The sequence below is a fragment of the Passer montanus genome, unplaced genomic scaffold, assembly GCF_014805655.1.
Source record: "Passer montanus isolate IOZ18808 unplaced genomic scaffold, ASM1480565v1 scaffold41, whole genome shotgun sequence".
NCBI classification, from domain to species: domain Eukaryota; kingdom Metazoa; phylum Chordata; class Aves; order Passeriformes; family Passeridae; genus Passer; species Passer montanus.
Genome location: NW_024368930.1, coordinates 1,247,907 through 1,263,603, shown reverse-complemented (window position 1 = coordinate 1,263,603; position 15,697 = coordinate 1,247,907). Strand labels below are relative to the sequence as shown.

Sequence of the window (15,697 nt, the reverse complement as noted above, 5' to 3'; positions counted from 1 at the left end):
CTCGGGGATGCTCTGCTCCCGCAGCAGCCCTGCAGCTGAGCCCTCCCTGCACGGCAGGAAACTGAGGCACGGACCCTGCTCGCTGATGAGTGCCATGGCAAGGGCAAGCCCCGTGTGCTCCAGCGGACCTGACTCTCCTGAGCCCTTATCTCATGTCCTCCTCCTCCCAATCAACATCATCATCTCTTCATCAAATCAATCTCTCTGCAGCGTTTTCCAGCAAAGCACTTCATTTTTCACAGACACACCTGGGGCGTTGTTCTATCACAAAGCAATCGTGTCCCACAGAGATTTTGCAGCGTTTGCAGTTTTTGGAGTTGCTTGGGGTGTTTGCAGGTTTTGGAGATGTGCAGCCCACATCTCCACACATTCAAGGATCCTCACATTTTTGCTTTTTTGAGACCAGCCTGGCTCCAGGGGGGTTGGGGTGACTCTGCTGTGACACTCGGGGGCTTTGCAGCACAGTTTAGAGCCGGGCTCAGCTGAGCCGGGTCCTGCAGCCGCCTGCAGCCACAGGGACCGTCCCCAAAGTGCCACCCAGCGCCGGGGGCCACCCGGCTGCGGCTCGTGGGGAGGATTTCCGCGTGGCTCCCGTTCCCATGGAGCCCAAGGGCCGAAAAGGGGAGTAAAGATGGAAATTATTCTGCTTTGTATTAACGCAGCCAACTTAAGTGTGGGAAAACCCTCTCCAAGCGCTGCTGCTTCAACTTTTTCACACGAGCCTTCACGTGCCTCGCGCTTTTACTCGCTGTTAAAAATACCAGCGGCTCGGCATCGAAAGGAGACTTTAAAAGAGTCCTCGAACAGCTGAAGCGAACCAGCCTGATTGCGCTCCGCTTTTAAAGCCCCTCCAGCCGCCCGCCCCAGCGCGGCACCCGCGCTCGCTGCTCTCCCCTTGCCCCCTCATCGAGCGACAAAGGGGACAACGAGCATTGTCCCGGGCTGCCGCCTGCTTTAGGGGAAGGGGTGGAAAAAAACCTCTTTAAAGCACGATATAAAACGCGCAGGTGAGGCAACAAAGGTGTTGTCCGCGTGTGCGGCGGGGGTGGCCCGGGCTGCCCGGCCCCGCGGGGCTCACGCCTTTGTCGCCCGCCGGGGCGGGCCGGGCGCGGGGACTACATGGCCCAGCGTGCCCCGCTGCGCGGATCAATGGGGCTGATTTGAATAATCTGTGAGCCCTTGGACTCAGGCCAATCAGCCGTCAGGGACCCATGATAAATCGCAATGCATTATTGATAATAATAATTACTCTGACATGCGCATTCCGCCCAAATTTCCCAACTCTAGGAATTTGTTGTGAAGAGGAAAATAATTGCTACTATTGCACGCTCCCGATGCTGGTGCACCATGTCGCGACGGAAGCAGGCGAAGCCCCAGCACATCAACTCCGAGGAGCAGCCCCCAGATGCTGCAAGTGGTGAGCGCAGAGGGGCGCGGAGCGGCCGCGGTCCGGCCGGGCTGATGCGCGGGGAGCGGGGGCGCTTCCCGGGGCGATTTTTCCTCCCTCGTGCTTCGCCCCCCGCGGGCTCTGCCCGGAGCCGGCTCTCGGGTTTTTTTCTGGGGGGCCGAATTCCCCCGCGGGGCTGAGCGAGGCTCGGGCTCCTCGTTGTTTTCGGGGGGCTCGGTGCGGAGCGCAGCGCTGCCCGCGGCTCCGCGATGCCCCGCACGCTGCCCCGCGGCCGCGGAGCCTCCGCCGGGTCCCGCGTGGGGCCGCGGCCGCCTGGGAGGGGAGCCCCAAAGGCCCCCCGAGGCGGAGGAGGGAATCGGGGGGATGGGGGTAAAGGGGTGGGGGAGCAGAGGGAGAAATTGCAGACAACTTCGGAGGGGTAGGAAATGGCTCGCGCTGGGTTTCCTCGGTGTGCTTAGCGCTTCGTCGGGAGTTAATGAGAATTTTTGTGGGGCTTTTAAAAAAAAAACCAAAAAAACAAAACGGGGGGAAAAACGCCCCCTCCACGCTCGGACTATTTTTGTTGGAGATCACAATCGCCCTGGACCTTTTGTAGCTTGACCTCCAGCCATCTTTGATTTCCGACTTCCTAAAATAACTCCGGTGAGCTAACGCGGGGTGTGCGCGGGCGCTTTGTACCGGCGCGGCCTGGGGGGCTCCGCTCTCCCGGGTTTTGGGGAGCTCGCCCTCCCGGGCCGCGCTGCGGGAAAAGCAGGAATTCCGCCCGAAATCGGCCGGGAGCTGCCGCTGTGGGGTGGGCGCGCAGGGGAAGGGCAGGGGGCACTCCGGGCGGCCCCCACGGCAGCGGGGCTGCCGGAGCAGCATCCTCCCGAGCCGGGCTGCGGCTCGGGGCGCTCCCGCCCTGCCCGTGCCGCTCCCGGGCGGAACGCGGCCGGAGGAGGGCACGGCCCGGCCCGGCTGCGGAGAGTTTGTTCGGAGTTGTTGTGCCCAAATGTTTCCGTGTGCACCCCCCAAAAACTTTCTTTGGGATCTTTGCTTGGTTTTGTGTCCGTGCCTAGAACTGATCAAAACCCCCGCACGTTACGGGAGCTGCTGATTCCCAGCCCGCAGGAGGTTCGGGCTCTTTAATTTTTTTTCCCCCTCCTCCACCTTCTCTTCTTTGAGTCGAAATGTGCAATTGTTGGGTCCGGTTAATGGTGACTTAAGAAACAGCATGCTGGCCAGAAGGCAATAAATCCCATGTTTAATGCATGACTGTTTTCCTTTGTGCATATGGTTAGGTTGGGGGATGGAGGTGATGTTTCCACATGTAAATCTCTGCCCGCTGCTGGAAAGGCACCTCCGGCCCCGCGCTGAAACAAAAGGGTTAATCACTCCTGATGCGGCCGCTGGGGCGGGGGAGGCGAGGGAGGGAGGGAGGATCGCTCCACACCGCGCTCTCCGGGGCAATGGCCAGCTGCTTTTTTGTTATTGTTGTTCGGGCTTTTTTTTTTTTTTTTTCCCTCCCGTTCTCAATTTTAACAACCAAACCCTGGATGAAATCCCTCCGGGAGCGCGCAGCGGCCGCCCGGGGAGGCTGTGGCCCCGCTGCTGCTCCTGGGCTGCTGTGGATTTGGGGGGTCGGGATCTCCGCTCTCCCAAATGCAACCCGCGGCTCCGGCGCCTCGGACCGCCCGCCAGTCCCCCAAACAGTCTTGATATTCCCCGCTCCAGGTGTGCCCGTAAATAATAAGTGATGAAGTTGCATAACAAAGTCGAAATTCCGCAGGGATTTGTCCGGGGCATTAGCGAGGATATACACATACTCGTAATAATAAAATCAAGCCCTTATCTCCTTTTTTGCAAGTATTCCCTTTTTTTCCCGCAAAGCGATTTGGGACCCACCTCTGTGAACAATGCAGCGGGTTAAAGTGTCCCGCGAACCTGGGGATCCATTAACAGGTCAAAAAATCAGCAGGTGGTCACAGGGGAATAATGCTACACACTGAAAATTAGCATTTCCACAAAGGGCTTGAAAATGCCCATTGTGCCGGATTGCTGCCATTAAAAATCGGATTCATCCTTAAAAATACAGTATCAAACTGCATTTTTTTTTCCCTCAGGGTAAAATTAGCGTAGCTTCGCTTCAGTTATATCTCCGTATTCGTGCGCTCTGTAGGACTGGAGAGGGATGCTGGACGAGGAGAGGTAGAACGAGGAAAGCCCAAGTTTTATTTTGTGGTGGTTTCTTCGGTTTGTTTCGCTGGCCCGGTTGCGGGAGCATCCCCGGGGTGCCGCAGCCTGGGCAGGGGGACACGGAGGGGGGCGATGCCCGGCTGGCTTTTCCCTTTACGCAAGGGAAACATTACATTGGTAGCAGGGATGGAGCCCTTTCGCCGCGCTCGGCGGCATGTGACGTTTTGACAGAGCTGCTGCTCTAACCTTTGCCTCCTCCCGCTTGCTGTGGGTGGTAAGTTGATGTCAGGCTCACAATTAGGACTCTCATGCAATTGACCTTGGCAGCGGGGTTTGTGCCGCTTAGCTCGCCCTTAAACACCGTGCGGGTGTTAAGTGTGCTCCAGGTAGGGCCGGGCAGCGCGGGGGGCGAGGGGCCAGCGGGAGCGACCCCCGTGGCTGCGGGGGCGCTGCGGGGCCCGCTGTGAGCCCCGGTGTGTGCGGGGCTCGCTGCCAGCTCCCCTGGGTGCGGGGCCCGCTGTGAGCCCCGGTGGGTGCGGGTCCCGCTGCCAGCCCCGGTGCCCGCGGTGGCCCTGCCCGCGGTGGCGGTGCCCGCGGTGGCCCGGCGGGGCCGGAGCACGGGCCGTGAGTGCCCTCCACCGACCGGCCCCGGCAGCGAGCCCGGCCCGGCCCGGGGCGCTCCGAGCGGGCTGCGCCCTCGGGGTCTCGGCTCCCCGCGCGTTTCTGCGCTTATTTCGCTCCTCACAAGCAAATTCGCCGTGGGTTGTTGTGTCTTCTGCTGAATATGTCGCTAGGAGGTGTGGATAGGCCCAAGGGGGGATTAGTAAGATGGTAATGAAATAATTGAAGCCTTGAGAGAGAGGCTGTAAGCAGTGAGATGCTGGTTTTGGGAGAAACGCGTTTCTGCGTCGTTCTTGGGTAGAAAAACGCAGCTGATGAATTCAGCATAGAAAGCATCAAGGCCCGTGGAATATCTCTGTGAGTTGTCAGTCGTGCGTTTCGCTTACTCAAAAAAGTGATTCTGCCACAGTTAAATGCGCTAAATGGTGATTGGTAGTGGGAGAAGGGCGATTTGGGGCAGTTCAGAGCTTTTGGAAGCCTTCTCCTTTGGAGAAGGAGAAAAGCATCAGGGAAGCGCCACCCTGAGAGCGACAGCGAGCTGATGGCACAGGGCTCCTGTCTGGGAGAGGAGGGGTGGTAATTAATCCTCTGCCAGTTAATTTAAACCGGGGAAGTGCATGGTCTTTGTTAACCTTAAAGTAAAAGTAGTTGATCAGACTTGGCTGTGGGGAAAGTAAGCTCACCAAAGGTATCAAAACTCCCGAATAAAAAAAGTGAGTGGGAAAGCTTGAGTTCTGTTTCATCCGAATTCAAGTGAAATAAAGTTGAGGGAAAAAGTCACTAATGGCTGAGATGAGTGGTAGGCCAGCAGCACCCTTCTTGAAATCACATCAAACTAGATTTACCTCACTCCTTTTACTGCTTTCCTTTAAAAAAAAAAAAATCATTTGAGCGGTGTGGATTTTATCAGCCCTCCTTGTCGATGACCGCCTTGTCCTACACAATAGTGGATTTTATCCATCCATTTGCCAGTGATTCAATCTAACCCCCCTGCTGGGTTTACTGCATTCTTCTAACTTATTGGATAACTAGATGCTGAGAGATAACATTCCTGAAATTCGGAGGTGGGGAGATAAAAAAGCCACAGCAGAATTGTGTCCCTGGGAAGCCTTTGGAGAGGGTTAAGTGAAGTGCAGGAGGAGGAATGGCCGTGGCAGGGCAGTGCTGGGTGAATCCTCGGCCAGTGGTGGGCAGAGCTGCCCTCCTGGCATGAAAAACCCCGAGTTCAGGCCGTAATTTTCGTTTCATTTCATTTTTTATCATTCCATTCCATTTCATTTCATTTCATTGCCCCATCGCTGCTGGGCTGGGGCAGCTGAGGGGCTCTGATGGCAGCACTTGGGCCCGGGGAGAGGAGGTGGTTACAAATCACGATGGGTTTTTTACAGAAACACTCAATTACTCCTTTGTTATTCCAGCTACTGTAAAATAACCCGGCGTCCTACTTGTGAATTTATCTAAAACCCTTTCTTTAAGGTAAAAGGGAAAATAATGCATAACTTCCCTGTTTGTCATGCAGCAAGTCGTTTCAAGCTCTGAATTGAATTTATTCAGCTAATGCTTCACTGTCAGGGAGAGGGGAATATGTGACAGGGCAGGGCTGCCAACCTCTGCTGCCAGCACAGGGACCTGCAGTGCCCTGGAGTCTCCTCTGCTGCTCAGAACCAGGAAAGCTCCTCACAATTACAAAAATGAGCAGCGTGGGCTGTGCTGGAGATTGGGAAAGGGGCATTGAATTTAGTGTGATCTTATCAGCACAGAAGGAGAAAAATAAGAAGTATTATCAAGGGGAAGGAGATAAATGATTGGGTGCTTTGAAGCAGTTAAAGTTTGAGGACTTGTCTAGACATTATCCTGGAATATCTCCTTGGGGGTGGGCAGCAGTGCTTGGTGCAGACATTTCTGTGCCACTGGAAAAAGTAAAAGCTGAGGTTATTTTTGAATATTTCGTGACATGGAAACAGTGTCCTTCTGCCTGGGAGATGGGACTGGGACCCCAAACACTTAAGGATTTGGAAAAGAGATTTTCATGTTTTAGTGTTCTATGAAACAGGAAAGTAGTAAAAGACCTCTCAAGTCAGTGTAGAGTAGTTCTAGATGTGTATTCTCTCTCTTTTTTTTTTTTTTTTTTAATCCAGGTATTTTCTTTCCAAGTACATCTGCTCAGACTCCTGCAAAACGAGTTTAAAATAAACTGTTCTTATTCTGGTTGACTCTTTTGACCAAGTTCTGAATTGTGCAGTAGTGGTACTTGTCTGCAGGCTGGACTTCTCCGTGTGTTTTTAGAGTTAAATCCCTTTTAGAGACATCACTTTAAGGATATCTGGGATGGGAAAAGCGTGCTGCCATTCTTGTTTCTTTCACTTTACAGGAGTTGTTTGGGCCGAAGGGGAAGTGTTTCATTTTCCCTGTTTAAATGGGAGGCACCCAAACATTTTTGATTATAGCTGTGCTGAGAACTGCCTCCCTCCCCGTTCAAGGACTTGTGCAGCTTTGGATTTATTGCTCTGCAGATCACAGCAGAGCAGGCCTCTGATTCTTGCGAATTTTTGTTATTGACCAAATGTTTCTTTTTACAAGTAAACTTTCACACGCGCTCAGTGCCACACAGCATTAAACGGTTGGAGTTTGCTTTGTTGAGCACACACGGTGCCCTTAGTGAGGTCAGAAATGACAAGGTTTGCCATATCCTCCCTCCGAGCGGTTTTACACCTTCTCAAGCAGGGTAAATGTGCTCGAGCTGTCACCTGGACATGGTCCCCTCCACGTTTGGGGTGGTTTGGCCACACCTTGCACAAACCAAAGCCACAAGAAGCTCCTGAGCTTCACCTGGTCCCATCCGGGGTGGCTGCGGACCCGGGGCTGGAGCTGGCAGGTGACAGGGGTGACACTTTCCCCCAGCTCACTGCACCCTTGGCACCCAGCAGAGCAATTTCACTGAGCTCCGGGATGTCTCAGCCAGGGGGGCTGGAATCCAGAGCCTTTCTGCCTCTCCCTGGATGGGAGGCTCTCCCTGCTGCCCTGAGCTCTGCCCCACCTCCAGCAGCCTGGGAGTTTGTTGTTTGAAAGATGGCAAGGCTGAGCAAAAACATCCTGTTTTGGTTATAATTTCTCTTAACCTCTTGCAGTTCGGATATTTCCCCGATTTTTTTTTTCTTTTTTGGTCTGTATATAAATTCTGCTCAGTCTGAGTTGTGGTGTGCTGCTGCTGAAGGGCAGGAGTGGACTCAGCTTGACTCAAAGCCCAGCTTGGCTTTCCCTGCCCCTTCCCAGAAGTGGGTGAGTTCTGGGTGCAGCTGAACAAGGCCTCCTGCGAGGTCGGAAATGCCTTGGGTGTAGTTTTGTGAGCAGGACTTGTTACTTGTATTATTTTTTTAATAATCATGAGTATCAATGGAGGCGCATACGCTAGTGTCATGTTCAGAAATTTAATCAGGTGTTTGCTACTGTGTCCATGAAGTGATTATTATTGGGTTGTGTTTGCTTTCAAAGGATTTCAAAGCTGATATTGGCCGTGCTTTGCTGTTGTCAGCCCTCATGTCTCGTAATTACTTTTATAATGACAGAGCAAAATCTCGTTTAGATAGGGACAGTAAGAATTGCTCAGAATTCCTGTGTTAACGATCTTATATGAATTTTTGAGGGATGCTTAACAAAGAATTATAAGCTGAAGTGTAAACAGATAACTCGTGTGTGGTGTTTTGCTCAGTGCTTCAATGCCTCCTCTGTCCTGGTGTTCCTTTTAAGCTGTGTTGCAGGTGCTGCCTTGCAGAACTCTTCCAGGGGATTTTTACCTGTATAAAGGGATTTGAAATAAATCTCTTTTCATTGAGCCTTGTGAGAGTCCTTTTAAAATATGTTTTTTCTTGTAAACTGAACTGAGATGCAGATTTATTTGGGGTTGTGAAGGAATTGGCATCAAAACAAAGAGCAGAACTGCAGATTGATCTGCAAACTTGATTCCAGTGTCTTGTACTTTAATTTGCAGTTTGGGTGGAGTCAGTGATCTTAATAGTGAGTGCTGGGTCTAAATCTAGCAATTAATAATGTGACTTTCTTTTATTTCAAGGGAGTCCACAAGACGTCCCAGGTGATAGAGATGGTGAAATGAGTTCCAAAAGGTGCCGCACAGAGGAAACCAAAATCTGTGAGAAATGCTGTGCAGAATTCTTTGTTCTCTCTGAATTCCTTGAGCATAAGAAAAATTGCACTAAAAATCCGCCTGTTCTAATCATGAATGACAGCGAGGGAGCAGTCCCCCCTGAGAGCTTCTCCGAGGCTCCTCTGGGGACCTTCCCCAGCGACCGGACACGCAAGGACATTCAGGCCAAGGGCTGCACTGGCTCTGTGGAAAAGAGAGAGGGAAAAATGGATGGTGAGCCGGTAGGAGGAATGTACCTTAAAATAGAGCCCCCCCTGACGCCTGCAGCTCCCGGCCTAAGCTATCTACCAAAACCCAAAGTACCAAACACTAACGTGACCTTGCAGACCATCCGTGGCACTAAGGTGGCCGTGAACCAGCGCACGTCGGACGCCATCTCCTCCTCGGCAGCCGGGTTCAACGCCATCCCCATGATCCTGGAGCAGCTGGTGTGCCTGCAGCAGCAGCAGCTCCAGCAGATCCAGCTGACGGAGCAGATCCGCATCCAGATCGCCATGATGGCTCCCCACGCCCTGCACCCCTCCATAGCAGCTGCTACTGACCCGCTCAAAGCTCTGGGTGCCCACATGTCCCAGCAGCTCTCGGCTGCCGTGGCTTTAATCGGACAGAAAGCTGGGAGCCAGAGCCTATCACTGGAATCCTTGAAGCAAGGAAAACTACCTCATTCTAACACTGGCATTGCAGCTGCCAGCTCGCTGGCTGCTGGGCTCTCCTCCTCCTTCCCCCTGAAGCCGGAGGGAAGCCGAGGCCTCCCCGGCTCCATCTCTCAGTTCCCAAATCCTTTGCTACCTCAGTCCTCCGGCTCGGTCATCTTCCAGAACCCGCTGTCGGCCGTCTCGTCCATGATGGATTCCTCAAAGAAGGGCAAGGGGAAGCCGCCCAACATCAGCGTGTCTGAGAGCAAACCGAACGCGGAGGAGCCCTTCTTCAAACACAAGTGTAAATTCTGTGGGAAGGTCTTCGGCAACGACAGTGCCCTGCAGATCCACCTCCGCTCCCACACCGGGGAAAGACCCTATAAGTGTAACATCTGTGGGAACCGCTTCACGACCAAAGGAAACCTCAAAGTGCATTTTCAGCGTCACAAAGACAAGTACCCCCACATAAAGATGAATCCTTACCCAGTTCCTGAGCACCTGGACAATGTTCCTACCAGCACTGGAATCCCGTACGGGATGTCTGTGCCACTGGATGAGTCCAACCTGATTGTGGACAGCAAACCTCTCCTAACAACAATGCCTACCTCTGCGGCCACCGGCGCACCTCAGACCATCTCCAGCCTGGCAGGCATCAAGGAGGCTCTGCCTGGCACGTTCTCAAGTGAGCTGCAGTCCAGGCCCTCTCCCGAAAGCGAGGGTGGCTCCTCCTCGTCGGGGGCGGTCGGTCACGAGTCGGGGACGGAGCAGAGCTTGAGCTCGCCACAAGCTGCCTGCAGCGTGAGCATCTTCCACGTAGGTGGGTCAAACGAGCAAGGCTCAGAGACATCAAAGCTCCAGCAGCTGGTTGAAAATATCGACAAATCCACTTCTGACCCCAACGAGTGCCTGATCTGTCACAGAGTGCTGAGCTGCCAGAGCTCTCTGAAAATGCATTACCGCACCCACACCGGGGAGAGGCCGTTCAAGTGTAAGATCTGTGGCCGTGCCTTCTCCACTAAAGGGAACCTTAAAACCCACTACGGCGTCCATAGGGCCAACACCCCCTTGAAGATGCAGCATTCGTGTCCGATTTGCCAGAAGAAGTTTACAAACGCCGTGGTGCTGCAGCAGCACATCCGCATGCACATGGGCGGGCAGATCCCCAACACCCCGATGCCAGAGCCGCCCTGCGACAGCGCCGAGGTGGAGCCTGCCCTGCCCGAGAAGAACGGAGACATCGCTCGCCCAGAGGAGATCGTGGAAAGCATAGACATGGAAGACGACGTGGACTCTCAGGATGGCCCCAGGAGCTCCTCCAAACCTCCTACTCCCTATGATGCACAATCAGAGTCGCCCGCCGCGGCCGCCGCCTTCTCCGGGGCTGCAGCGCTGGAGAGTCAGATGAAGATGGCCGCCTCCTCGCTGGGCTTGCAGCGGCAGAGCAGTCTGAAGTCCAGCGACAACGGCTCGGCGGAAAGCGATGGCATGACCAACGACTCGTGCTCGGTGGCGGGCGATGCCGACTACCAGAACGGCAGGAGCCCCGCCGCCTCCGAGGCCGCGTCGCTGCAGGCGCTGTCCCCGGCCAACAGCCAGGCTGAGAGCGTCCGCTCCAAGTCCCCTGCCTTCAACACCCAGGAGGATTTGGGCACGGGGAGCAAGCCGGAGGGCCCTGAGAGTGCTCCTGCAGAAGTGGAAGGGGTCGTTGGCGCTTTGGATTTAACGTACGGCAACATCGGTCGGAAGGTCATTAAGGAAGAGCCTGGGCTACACTTTGCAAATGGAGAGTATGGTGAGTAGTGCAGAATGCTGCCAGGGATTTGGGGTGGGGCAGAAGGAAATCAATCCTAAAAGGACCAACAGGAAACCAAACTTCCTCAGCTTTCCCCTCTTCCTGCTCCTCTGTTTGGATAAGGGCATAGGCCCTGTCAAGTTTTCCTGACTAAGTCAGGCCCAAAATTCAAAGGCCTAACAGCTGTCATCTCCTTAAAATTAATGTAGACTGCGCCCTCTCTGTCTTTCCTGGCCTCACTTGACATCTCCTTATAGCTCTTTAAAAATACACATTTGTGTTTTAAGGGGAAGCTGCTTATCCCAAGAGTGTGATGTGGAAACCCTAAAATAGTCAGTGGAGTTTTCAGGCACTGTAGCATTGAGGTTAACCTTGATCTAAATTTCACCTGGAAGACTTTCTATCTCATAAGCTCATGAACAAACCCAGGGATGAACTGATTTGTTTTGGGGTATCCTAGGAAGTGTGGTGGCCTCTGCAGGTGTGCTCTTCAGGCACATGCAGCTTCAAAGGCAGGGCCTTGAGTCTCAGCCAGGCTTAAGCTTGGCAGCAGAATTAGGCTGGGCTAAGCTTCACCTCTGCTTCCTTTCCAGGTCGCAGCAGTATTCCAGCTGCTTTTGTCAGAGCCCCACCAGCCCTGATAAAAATGGAGCTGCCCAGCGATCGTCCCCTCAGCACTGGCCACTTCATTGGCCCTCCAGCTCTGTCCCCCGGGGTCACCCCTCTGCTGGTGCCACGCCCCAAGTTCTGCCGTCCTGCCAAACAGCACATCTGCACTACCTGTGGGAAGAACTTCTCCTCTGCCAGCGCCCTGCAGATCCACGAGCGCACCCACACCGGGGAGAAGCCCTTTGCCTGCACCATCTGTGGGAGAGCCTTCACCACCAAAGGGAACCTCAAGGTGGGTCCTGTCTGTTGTCATCTCCTTGGTCTGTGAGACTAAGACTAGAGATGAAAAGACTTTCTAATATTTGAGCTGCTTCTGAGGCAGCGCTGATTTTCTTTTAGTTCCTCAAATACTTTTGACCCTTGTCTCCTTCCTGAGTTTCTCCACACAGTTTTTTGTGTGTTACTGGGATCACCCACAGATCTTTGCTGCTGTCCTTGACTTTCCTTTCAGGATGGAAGGGGAGGCTTAGCCCTCACTAAGCAGATTGCTTTCTTTTTTAATTTGGATTTGGATGTGTCAAGACATAAGCATTTCATAGACTGCTACAAAATGCTGCCTGCTGAGTAAATGCATTACACTGCACTGCTTGAAATTTTGTGAGATGAGGAGGGATAAACTAGGATAATCCTGAGATGGCACAAAGTGCTTGGGGATTGTGGCTAAGCACACACTGAAGAAGTGCTGTGAGTCTGTCCTTTTGCCAGATGAATCCATTTGCCCCATGAGGGATTCAGCTCCCTCACTTGCACAGAGGCTTCTCCCTCCCTGTGAGAACCTCTTCAAGCTCTTCAGTTCTCTTGCATAAATGCTGTTGGGGAGAGAAAATACTCTGCAGTGTGTGAGCAGTGCCTTGCTGGAAGCACCAGCAGAATGTGGTGTGGAAGATTTCAGCTTAAATGAACCTCTCTGCCAAATTACTTGGGGGATTTTTGCATTACCCTTTTTTTTTTTCAGTATGGTCTGTTTGCAGCAGATAATGTGGTTTCTGTTTTGGGAGAGAGAGGGTGTCTTTGCCAACAGCACTTATTCCAAGCGTAAAACAGTCCTCCAAGCCCTCTAGCAGCCAGCTCCAGAGAGCCACGGTGATGTCAGGCAGTGAATGACTGTGTCTGACACATGCCAGGAAGGGAATTGTGACAAGAGCCACCCAACTTAATATTTACCTGAATGCAGACAGAGCAAACCTGACTTCTTTGGGCTCCTTGGCTGCAAGCAAAGTAGAATTCGGGTCCGCCACGGAAGAGCTGCAGAATTAACAATTCTCTTTGCTTCCCCCCCTCTCCGGAAGGTCCACGTGGGAACCCACATGTGGAACAACTCAGCCAGGCGGGGCAGGCGGCTGTCCATCGATAACCCCATGGCCCTGCTGGGCAGCGACCCCAAGAAGGTGTCGGAGATGTTCCCCAAGGAGATGGTGGCGCCCTCGGTGAGCATCGACCCCGCCGTGTGGAACCAGTACGCGGCCGTGCTCAGCAACGGGCTGGCCGTGAAGGCCAACGAGATCTCGGTGATCCAGAGCGGGGCCCTGCCCGCCCTGCCCGTGCCCATGGCCGGGGGCTCCCCCGTGAACTCTGCCCCGGCCTCCAAGGCGGACTCGGCCCAGGCTGGCGCCGCCGAGGCGGAGAAGGCGGGCGGTGCCGGCGCCGACAGCGTGCCAAAACACCAGTTCCCTCTCTTCCTGGAGGAGAACAAGATCGCCGTCAGCTAAAGACTCGGCAGGAGCTGACCTACAGAAAGAGCAAATATATATAGACACAAACCTATATTTTTAAGAGATTCCACTTCGGCCTCCTATTTTCCTATTGACGTGCAAATGATTTTATGGTTGTCTTTGTAAGAGTTGCCCAGAGTACAATCATGATATTGCTTTGCAAATAGTTATTAATAAAGAATAGGATTTCCTTCTATTTGGAAAGATGCGGGTCTTGCAAAGTAGTTCTTACGTGTGACTTTAATGTGTACAAGCCTTACAGAAGTTTCTACAACTTGAAATTCCAAAGGTTAGAATATTTACCTCTTTGTTTAATAGAGTGATAATGGGGGTTTTGAATAGAGTGGAAACAACCTACTGTTGATGGAAAAGCTTCTATTTACTGATGAGAAATGGAAACTATTGATGCGGGTAAATATCCTAGAATGTCTGCCACCCTCCTAGAATTTTTCTGTTTGGATTTTTGGCTCTGTGTGGTTTCTGAATGTACTTTTTCTTAATAATTGATATAAAAACTACAAAGTTGTTTTTTTTTTTTTAATTCCTTTGGTTTTTTGCCTCAGAAGTTCTATGAAAAGCAAGTTGCTGTTTTTCTTTAGTCACTGCTCCTAAGTAATTAATTCTTTGTGTTGTTGACTGCTGCTTATTTAATACTACTACTAGGACAGTCCTTCAAGTATAGTGCCAAAATTCCTGCTTCCAAAGATGTGCAGTTTTTCCTAGATGTTTTATTTCAATACCGAGAGCCCCAAACAAGCATGGGTGGGTATGTATATACTTTTTTTGTTGTTTTGTTTCCTCTTGAAAGGGAAGACTTGCCTTGGGAAGTCAGGTCTGAAAGCTCTGCAAGGAATCTCAGGTGACTGTTGCAATTTGCCATGGGAACTGGTTTCCTTAGCAAGAGACTTTTTGTTTTGTTTTGCCTTTTTTTTTTTTTTTTTTTTGGGTAATTTAGGAGATCAGTCTGTGTAAACCTGTATTTAAATATGAAGTATTCATGCTTAGGTTAAATGTTTTGTGGGTTTTGGATGGCATTCCTACTCTGGTCATTAAGGTTTTTTTGGTGGTCTGCGAGCTTGCAGTCCACCAGAATGGTAATTAATGATCCATGTGTGTTGTATGAAGGTTGCTGGGATAGTCATCTGGATTCTAAGTTATCTACCTCATTTTTTTCCTTTTGTAGCTGTAGTGTCTATTTTTTCTAATAATGACCACTGTAATGACTGAGATTCAAGCAGATGCTTCCATGCACTATGTGAAACCAAAACCTGTTGTATTATTAGTGGAAGCACCTGAGGAGTTTTGCTGGACTGACCTTTCACTATTCCTCGAACGCCTGCTGGAACTGGATGTGGAGTGGGATCTGAACCAGGCTGCAAAGGGAGCATTTGGTGTGGAAGGACTGAAGGAGGGAGAGAAACCTGGCTGTTGACTGCAGGAAATCTTCAAGTCCAGTCTCTCGTGGAAGGCCCCAGAAATGCAGATTTACCAAAAGTTTGTGTGATGTTGTTGCACCTGATTCTTGCTTATGATCTCTGTATGCCGAGTTGTGCCTTTCCTGCTGGACTTGTGGGTAAGAACATACCAGTACCTGTTTACACTGTAAAATGGATATTGTTACATAGACCACGCAAAAGGCATCCCAATTGTCACATTTCTACATTGTGAATGTATGACTTCTAAGAACTCTGTAGTTTTGAGTACCTACTGATGCGTTTCTGTTGACGTTTTTGAGAATAAATTTTGGGATGGCTTTTTCACACTTTGGTGCTGAACATTTTTCTGGCAAAAAGCTTTTTTGTGTGCTGAGGAATGAGTTGAGGAGGCAGCACGCTGCTTCACTCCAGGGACCTGAAATCCAGGAGTCGAGTTGGGCTTTAGTTCATTGCTCAGAACAACGGGAACCAGGAAGCTGTGGAGGAGTTGGAGATCCATTCCTCAGGAACAGCTGGGGTTTGATGCAGGGGTTGGGATGTGCCAGGGATGTTGATTTCCACACTAGAGTAGAATGACAGCAATATGTGCAATCATTTTTGTACCGTGATCATCCTACAAAGGGAAAAAGAATATTAAGTTGTCAAATTGCCAGCGCCTGAAGATGCTGGCTGCATGGAAAAGGGGTAAATAACTTCCCTCAAAGAGCAAAGAAAAACAGTTCTGAGAACAGCCCTGATAAAATGTAAAGTGCTGAGATCCTGATTCTGGCATCATAATCCAGCAAATGGTTTTTTGCCTTTAGGAGGTAACAGAGAAAGAAAAGGGGTGCAGAACCAGGGAACCCTAAAGCTGCACCTTTCCAACATCAGAGCTGCCTGATTACAGTGCTCCTTGCTCAGTCCTTGGGAGTGCAGAAAGCAAACCCTTGTTTTCTCACCTTGCCAAGCTCTGTAGGAAGGTGTAGGAAGGGCAGGACAAGTGTGAGGTCCGAGCTGCCTGATTACAGTGCTCCTTGCTCAGTCCTTGGGAGTGCAGAAAGCAAACCCTTGTTTTCTCACCTTGCCAAGCTCTGTAGGAAGGGCA

The 15,697-nt window shown here is 51.7% G+C and overlaps 1 protein-coding gene across 2 annotated transcripts; it reads left to right on the top strand.

Annotated features, from left to right (window-relative positions):
• The first annotated feature begins 668 nt into the window (after positions 1 to 668).
• Positions 669 to 14,939, top strand: SALL4 (spalt like transcription factor 4). Of its 2 annotated transcripts, XM_039719445.1 has the most exons (5): positions 669 to 1,007; positions 1,288 to 1,417; positions 8,274 to 10,796; positions 11,390 to 11,697; positions 12,755 to 14,939. In XM_039719445.1, the coding sequence occupies exons 2-5, from the start codon at positions 1,348 to 1,350 to the stop codon at positions 13,172 to 13,174; spliced, it is 3,321 nt and encodes a 1,106-aa protein (XP_039575379.1). In that variant the 5' UTR covers positions 669 to 1,007; positions 1,288 to 1,347; the 3' UTR covers positions 13,175 to 14,939. The 2 variants fall into 2 exon arrangements, with proteins under 2 accessions (XP_039575379.1, XP_039575381.1); XM_039719447.1 differs by lacking the exons at positions 669 to 1,007; positions 1,288 to 1,417 and adding an exon at positions 1,823 to 2,050.
• Positions 14,940 to 15,697: the final 758 nt, after the last annotated feature.